Source organism: Musca autumnalis, unplaced genomic scaffold (genome assembly GCF_047663935.1).
Source record: "Musca autumnalis isolate F117 unplaced genomic scaffold, ASM4766393v1 scaffold_5, whole genome shotgun sequence".
In the NCBI taxonomy this organism is placed as follows: Eukaryota; Metazoa; Arthropoda; class Insecta; order Diptera; family Muscidae; genus Musca; species Musca autumnalis.
The window spans coordinates 193,162,316-193,170,424 of record NW_027412088.1 but is presented as its reverse complement, the minus strand read 5'-3'; the positions used below and the strand labels follow the sequence as shown (position 1 = coordinate 193,170,424).

At 41.0% G+C, this 8,109-nt stretch overlaps 1 protein-coding gene across 1 annotated transcript; it reads right to left on the bottom strand.

The window, feature by feature from the left end:
• Positions 1 to 6,013: 6,013 nt before the first annotated feature.
• LOC141406556 (acyl-coenzyme A thioesterase 13-like) lies at positions 6,014 to 6,561 on the bottom strand. Its single transcript, XM_073992216.1, has one exon. The coding sequence runs from the start codon at positions 6,521 to 6,523 to the stop codon at positions 6,092 to 6,094; it is 432 nt and encodes a 143-aa protein (XP_073848317.1). The 5' UTR covers positions 6,524 to 6,561; the 3' UTR covers positions 6,014 to 6,091.
• Positions 6,562 to 8,109: the final 1,548 nt, after the last annotated feature.

Sequence of the window (8,109 nt, the reverse complement as noted above, 5' to 3'; positions counted from 1 at the left end):
AACTGCACTTATTGTCTCAAATTTTATAATATATCTAAAAATTCAATAATTAGTATATATTTCGCAGCCTATTTCCAAAAAATTTAAATTTTACTTAATGTTAACTTTGGGAAAAATATTCGCCGGAATGTAATACACAACTCTTCAAAAAATTTCATTGTTGTAAAAAGCTTATATCGACGCCTCCAAACAATAGTATGCTAAGTCGACTTAGCATGTTTTCAAGTTCTTTACATTTTTATATTTAACGTCCTTTAACTTAAATTCTGTCAAATTTTGGTAATGATCGGACAATCCGAACAGAAGTTAAAAACAAATATTTACTTAGCATAGTACTGAAGGTCAAAGAAATTTCCAAACTTTTAGAGCTTGTCCTGCAAAACTCGCTTTTCAGAATTAGCAAATTATTAGTTGGAGGTGTCGAACGTTCTTTAACTTAAATTCTGTCTAATTTTGGTAATGATCGGTCAATCCGAACAGAAGTTATAAACAAATATTGACTTAGCATAGTACTGAAGTTCAAAAAAATTTCCAAACTTTGAGAGCTTCTCCTGCAAAACTCACTTTTTAGACTTAAGGCCTGCGTACATAAGCTGCCTTGCCTGCTTACCTTGCTTACTTCTGATAAAAGAATAAAAAAGAAAAGGGCAACCCAGTTCGAAATTTCCTCGGCCTTCTTTATTCTTTTATTTTTATTATGTCAGAAATGAAGCAGGAAAGCAAGGCAATCAGGCAGAGCAGCTTATGTACGCAGGCCTTTACCATACTATTATTTGGAGGTGTCGATATGGCGTTCTTTCTAGCATAGTTTACAACTACAATTTGATAAATATTTCAAGCATGCATTAAAATCCCAAATATGCGAATAAACTGGCTGTGTGAACATTGTTTGAAATATGTTTTGTAGAAGGTATGTTATTAAATACCGCGTAAACCACGTGAAATAATCATTTTATAGTTTCAGAATGTTCTGAAGAATTGGTTTGTACATTATTTGCAATATTTTGCGAAAGGTTACTTGGTTCAAACCCCAACAGTTAAGCTGCTACTGTCCAGAATTCCAGAAATTGTGTAAACTTTTCTAGGCTTTAACGATTTTGATGCGCTAGATGCAGTCTCACTATGTACTTTCAGAAAATGTCCATTAGAAGTTGTTTGCATTTTCAGTGTTGCACAGTGTTATTATAATTTTTTATTTTTTGTATTATGGATGGTTAGGTTAGGTTAGGTTGATAAGAGGGGTGATACTAGATCACCACATGCCCATGTGGACATACACTTAAGCCATAAGTAGGCCTGTTGTGCGCTCTAATTTTGGGTTATGGAAGGATTATCCTTTTTTTTTGACTTAGTCTAGGATCTCTGTCCTATTTACATAGTCTCTGATCTTTTTGAACTCGATTGTCCTAATTTGGTCGAGTCCTGGTATAATGTCATTCCCTAGTAACTGGGTTCTCAGATTTGTGAAGGCTTGACAATGGCAGAGGTAATGTTCCAACGTTTCGTCGTCCTCTCCGCATGCTCTGCATTCACTGTTTTCTGCACAACCTATTTTGTGCAGGTGCGCTTTTAGACCTAGGTGACCTGTAAGGATTCCTGTCAGTCTACTAATATCTTTTTTACTTAGTAAAAGTAATTCTTTTGTTTTGTCCTCGTCTGGGTTTCCCCATAGGATTTTTGTGTTTTTTCCCTTCTCTCCACTACTCCAGAGGGATACATGTGCATTTTTTGCCCATGTCTTTAGTTCTAGTCGCGTAGCTTTAAACGGCTTAGCGTTTTCTAGACTTACCGTTGGTTGCTCCTTGGCTTGTTTTGCCAAGGAGTTTGCTATTTCATTACCCCTAATCCCGGTATGCCCTGGTACCCATATAATGTTTACCTTACCGTGTTGGGAGTAATTATTTATAGATTTAATACATTCCAAGACAGTTCTAGATTTCACTGTCTTGGTTGATATAGCTCTAATGGCTGCTTTGCTATCCGTAAGGATATTTACAGTGGTAGGCCTTGTGTGTGTATCAAACCAAAGCAGACACTCTGTTATCGCCCGGAGTTCCGCCTGCAGGATCGTGTTATGATCCGGCAGACGGAGGGAGATTTCCGTTTCCGGTTCCATTATATAAAGACCCAGTCCGGTTCTCCCCCCTAGCACAGCCCCATCCGTAAACCCACAGCTTCCAGCGGGAAACTGTGCTAGAGCTCCCTCGATCCACATGTCTCTGTCAGGTATTGACACTTCACACAAGGCTACTTCACTAGTTTCAGGTATACGGTCCGATACTACCTGATTTATAGATTCACCCGTTGTGACCTTTAATATGTTTTGGTGGTATGTTTGGTGGCTCTTTTCGATCCACTCGCTCATCGACTTTAGCCTTACAGCTGCGATGGCTGCCTCATACCTTACCTGAATCTCTATTGGGTGTACAAACAAAATTGTTTCTAGAGCCCTAGTCGGTGTGGTCCTCATTGCTCCGCTAATGCTTAGGCAGCATGTTCTTTGGACCTTTTGCAATATTTCCACATTGCATTTTTTGTCCATGGCTGTCCACCATACCACAGACGCGTAGGTTAGAATTGGTCTAATTACGCTTCTGTATAGCCAGTGTATCATCCTAGGATTGAACCCCCATTTTGAGCCTATCGCCCTTCTGCAGGTTGACCAACATATTTGGGCCTTGTTGGCCCTTTCTTGTATATGGTCTTTCCATTTAAGTTTCCTATCCAGAATTACTCCTAGATATTTAACTGTACAAGAGATATTTATTGTCTTATCTAGAAAAACTGGTTCCTCGTAGTGCCCCATTTTCGTTTTCCTAGTGAATAGACATAATTCTGTTTTTTCTGGGTTGACGTTCAGACCTCTCGGCCTGGCCCAGTTAAAAGCAATTTTTAGAGCCGTTTCTGCTCTACGACAGAGTTGATTCGGATTCTTTCCCCTCAGAAGTATTATAACGTCGTCTGCGTAGCAGACTGGGTCAAATCCTTCTTCGGTTAGGGTCCTCAAGAGACTGTTTATGGTGGTAACCCACAACAGAGGTGAAAGTATCCCTCCCTGTGGCGTTCCTTGTCCAACTTTGTCTCTTATTTTCACGTCGTATAGCCCGCAGCTTATCCATCTATTCCTTAGCATGTGGTTTATCCAGTTCCTTAAGGCCCTGTCTACCTGAAACTCGTCTAAGGAGTGGATAAGTGTCTCGGTGCTTACGTTATTGAAAGCGCCTTCGATGTCGATGCATACAGCAAGTGTGTACATTTTCATTTCGAAGGTTCTTTCTATGTGGTGTACTACCTCATGCAATGCGGTTTCCACTGATCTGCCTTTAACGTATGCATGTTGTTTGAATTTAAGCATATCGTTGGGGATCTTACTCTTTATCATGGTGTCGACTGTCCGTTCCATTGTTTTGAGTAAGAATGAAGTTAAACTTATCGGTCGATAAGATTTTGGTGTTGCATAACTTGCCTTGCCAGGTTTGGGTATAAAGACTACCCTTGCCTCCTGCCAGGCTATAGGAGTGTATGCAAGTTTTAAGCATGCATTGAAGATCCCGACCAGTTTGGACGCAATAAAGTCCACTTCCCTCTGTAATAAAGCCGGGAAGATCTGGTCTGGTCCAGCTGCTTTATATGGTGAATAGCTTAAAATGGCTTGTTGGACCATTAAGCTGTCGATCTTTGGTGCTTCTTCCGATGAGTTAATACATTCCGTCGATGCCTCAGTGTTAACCATGGTATTCTGCGGGAAGTGCGTTTTCATCAGAAGGCTTAGAGTTTCTTCTGTTGTTTCAATCCTTTTTCCATTTCCATCGACCAATTGCTCGGTCTGTGTATGGGTTTTAGATAGAAACTTTTTAATCTTTGAAACGTCATTTACACTATCCACCTGTTCGCAGAAAAGCTTCCAGGAGATTCGTTTGGCGTTTCTTGTTATTTTGTTGTATTCCTTTAATTTTGCCTGATAGTTGTCCCAGAATACAGCTGCTTTTTTACGTTTGGCCCTATTATAAAGTCTGCGGACCTCCTTGCCTTTATTCCGAATTTCCCCTGTCATCCAGGGTTTTTCGTAGGCGGATTTCCTCTCTCGAAGGGGACAACTTTCCTCGAAAGACTTTACTAGTGCCTCAGTTAACTTTAGGACATCTCTCTCTATGTCGTCCTTACTTAGGCATTCCTCATCTGGTTGCCCAAGTCTTTCTTTTACTCGTTTTCCGAACTTTGTCCAATTTGTTTTGGATTTGTTTCGGAAGGTTATCGGGTTAGGCGATGGCCTAGCTATTTTAAATCTAATATACTTATGGTCTGAGAAGGAGTGTTCCTCCAGGACCCTCCACTCGTGTACCTCGTTTATTAAATTTTCTGAACATATCGTTATATCTAGTACTTCCTCCCTAATTCTATTAACAAAGGTTGGCGTATTCCCGGTGTTAAGTGTAATTAGGTCGTTAGTATTTAAGTAATCTATAAGGGCTTGTCCCCTTTTGTTAATGTTAGTACTACCCCACGAGATGTGGTGAGAGTTAGCATCGCTACCTACTAGTACTTCGTTACCTGTTTGCTTTATCCTTCTCACCAGTTGCTGTAATTCCGACGAAGGTGGTAATGTCGGGGAGTCGAACGGCAGGTATAATGATGCTAGGTATATGTTACCATTCCCCTGCTTCAATACTGTAACGTCCGACGATGACAACTCTGGAGAAAAAAGAAAGCATAAGTTTTTGTGGCATATAATGCAGGTCCTCGGTCGGGATCCCGTATTTGCGTAAAAAAGTTGATAATTTATATGGTTAAGTCCAGAAACCTTGTTTTTTATGGTCCAAGGTTCTTGGATTAAACCAATATGTATATTACCTTTAGTTATTTTGTCCATCAGGGCTAGTGTTGCCGTTTCGCTCCGATGGAGGTTGATCTGGATGACCTCAATCATTGGTCCTCCAGAAGGTTGGCTTCTTGGGAGTCGCTAATTTCGTCTGCTCCTCCCTCCTGAAAGCCTTTTGGTAGGTTGACCTCTTGGTTATTTGGTTTGGCAATCTCCTCCTCACCAACTCTTGCCTTTCCAACTTTGAAGTAGACCGAGTTCGAGACGAAGAATGCCTTGCCCTTGGTTTTGACGAGCCCGGCTAGCGAGAGATCGTCGATCCCCATCACAAGGAGAGTGCCGTCTTCCTTCTCCTCCCTGTGGAAGACCTCCCATCTTTCCACCTTTAGGGCCTCGTTTTGTACGCCAAAGACCTCGAGCATGCGCTCCGTCTCGAGCTTGCAGCCATACCCCTTGACGTACACCGATGCTTTGGTTAGGTGAGGAATTTCGTCTTTCCTCACCAGTTTTAGTCTGCCACCTTCCCATGGAGTTGCTATACTGCTGACTACCTCCCCGAGAGCTGCAGAGTTTGCGTGTGAGTCCAGGTGGTACAATAGGAGGTCCCCCCTTGGCTCACAGCAGTTTATTTTTATTGAGACTCGTCCTTGCAGGATTTGTTCCAATATTTTATCGTTGATCGATTTCTCGATCTCCGGTAAGTACTCTTTGTGTAGCCTTCCAGATCCTTTACTAGTATCGATTACTGCGTAGCACAGCTCGTCCTTGTAGTATCTCTTGGCTACCTTGGCGTAAGTCGATGGCGGCTCCGTTCCGGTTTCAGCGTCCATCTTCCTCTTCTGGGTGGTAGTAGGCTTCTTTACTGAGTCCTTGGCCACCGCAGAAGATTCCGACGTCGCGCTCACCTTCTTTTTGTCAGAACTCGCCTCTTCAGTATCATTTGAAGGATCCTTTTGGCAGTCTCCTTGGCTTTTGTCCTGACGAGGTTTGTTCTGGGCAATTGAAGGTGGGAAGCCCTTTTTCTTCTTACTGGGTTTTGCCACGTTCTGCTCCTCAGGAGACCTTGTCCTCTTCGCCGCTTCCGAAGAAGTGGAGGGACTTTCTGTGGTAACCTTTGAAGCAGCCAGCTGTTTTTCCTTCTTTAGTTTTGCCTGGTTCCTCTTAAATTCCTTTTTTTTTGTTTTTTTTACATATTTTAAATATTTATTTAAAACGCACAATAACAATATCAACAACAAATATCGGCTTATTTTACAAAATTCTAAAACAATACTATTTCTTAAAATTTACATATTTCGTTTGTCCACCTTGAGCTATAATCGAGCCATTTGCTTTCTTCTTCAAAACACAATCAATAAAGGCCAGAGATTTTCCCACTTTTAGAGTGTTGGCATCGACAATTATCTCATCATCTTCTTTGGCTGGTGACATATAGCTAACACGTAAATCGACACTGGTTCCTGGGTGAGAATCGGTTGACATCAGGGCATAACTTGTAACATGATCGATTATTGTTGCAATAAATCCACCATGCAAGGTGCCGGCGGCATTTAAATGGGATTTAGCAACACGAAATTCACCAATGCAACGACCATCTCCACCACCTGTTACTTTAAACACACTAGTAAGACTATCATGTCCTCCAGCTTTTCCATAATGTTCAGCAACAGATTTCAAAAATTCCACTCCACGTTTAGCCGACATTATCAGATAACGAATTTAGTTCAAGCAATAACTTGTAATTAACTTCCTTTGGGCCCCAGACCACTGCGCTCTTTTCGTCGTGAGCTTTGCGATGCTCTCGCTCACTTCTTCTACCATCTTGTGGACTTCCTCTTTCATGGGATTTTCCACAACGGTGGTGTTTGTTTTGCCGCAGCTATCGGATTCGGAATCAGGGTCGCTACCATCATCAGATAGTTGGGTCAAGTTAATCCTCCCCCTGTGCTGCCCTTTATCCTCCTCCGTTTTTACACTAGGTTTTACACTAGGTTGTGTGCTTGTAGCATTACCTTCGACCACAGATGCCAAGGCACCCACATCTATGGGAGATTGCTCACGATGGCATGATATCGACGGGGTGTGACTCGTAGGCAGATCACTGGTCCCCGCCGGCACTGGGTTTATTAGGCCCTGCACCGTAACTTTTTCTTCTTTTTTTCCTTCCATATTTGTTTTTTGTTTTAGGGGAACACCCCCATAGTCAGTTTTTTGTCCGCGGGAAACTCAAGGTTTCCAGAGGTGGATAATCCCACCTCTCTGCCCCAGACCCACCATGCAATAGGTATTGGACAGAGTGGTACGACCATCCTCCTCCCCCTATCCGCCGGTGGGGACGCGCCCGGTAGGAGAACTAACAAACTCCCGCGGGTTGTATTATGGATAGTTGTCATGAAATCCGTCTTATTACTCTTGTGCCAGACACTGAAAATAACACATGAAAATATTTTAGCTTTTAGGAGAGAGCGGAGGTGAAGGTGCTCCATTCCTCCCTTCTTACTCATAAGCTCAAAATATTTTCATGAAAATTTTCATAGTCTGGCACAAGACTTACCCAACCTTTACACATGCCAGTGACAGTTCGAAAAATTCAATACATACACAATATTTTACTATCACAATTACATTTTTTGAATTGTCGACTCCACTGGCACTAGATTTTTCATGCCAGCAAAATTTTGAGCTGGCTGCCAGTGATATGTCGAAAATGAAAAAAGAATTGCCGAGACTATTTTTTAATCCATGTACATTTTTGTTTCTTTTAAGAATGCAAAGATTTAATGCATATTTTCAAAAAGATTAGGAAACACAAATAATACGTCTTGGTAGCTGCAATATATTATGCCAAGTTTACACCAGCGCTCCAAAATCCACTGGATTTCACGAAATCCTGAAATACACCCCGGAGTTTACACTTATTTTTTGTTGATTTCAAACATATCACAATGATCAAACATATCATATGCGCAGCTGATCGAACATAGATATTCAAAACAAGTTGTTGTAAATTGAATTAATCATCAAAAATATACGACAATATAGAACTTTACAACTTTATTTGGAAAATTATCGTAAAATTATCTACATATAGTATTAATTGTGTATATTACTAACAAATGAAAAAATAAAAAAAATGATTTTATCGTTAAGATATCATAATAATAAATTTTGATAGATAAAAGTTGAGCTCAGAACCTGCACAATATTAGTACTTGCAGTAGTTTTCCCGTTTAGTGCTAAAAATGCGTTCCCGTACTTCGAAATCTAGCAAGACTTGCACTTCTCTTTAA

What these genes read in the sequence shown, in the direction of transcription:
- LOC141406556 (XM_073992216.1), bottom strand. Translation starts at nt 6,523, where the DNA reads ATGTCGGCTAAACGTGGAGTGGAATTTTTGAAATCTGTTGCTGAACAT.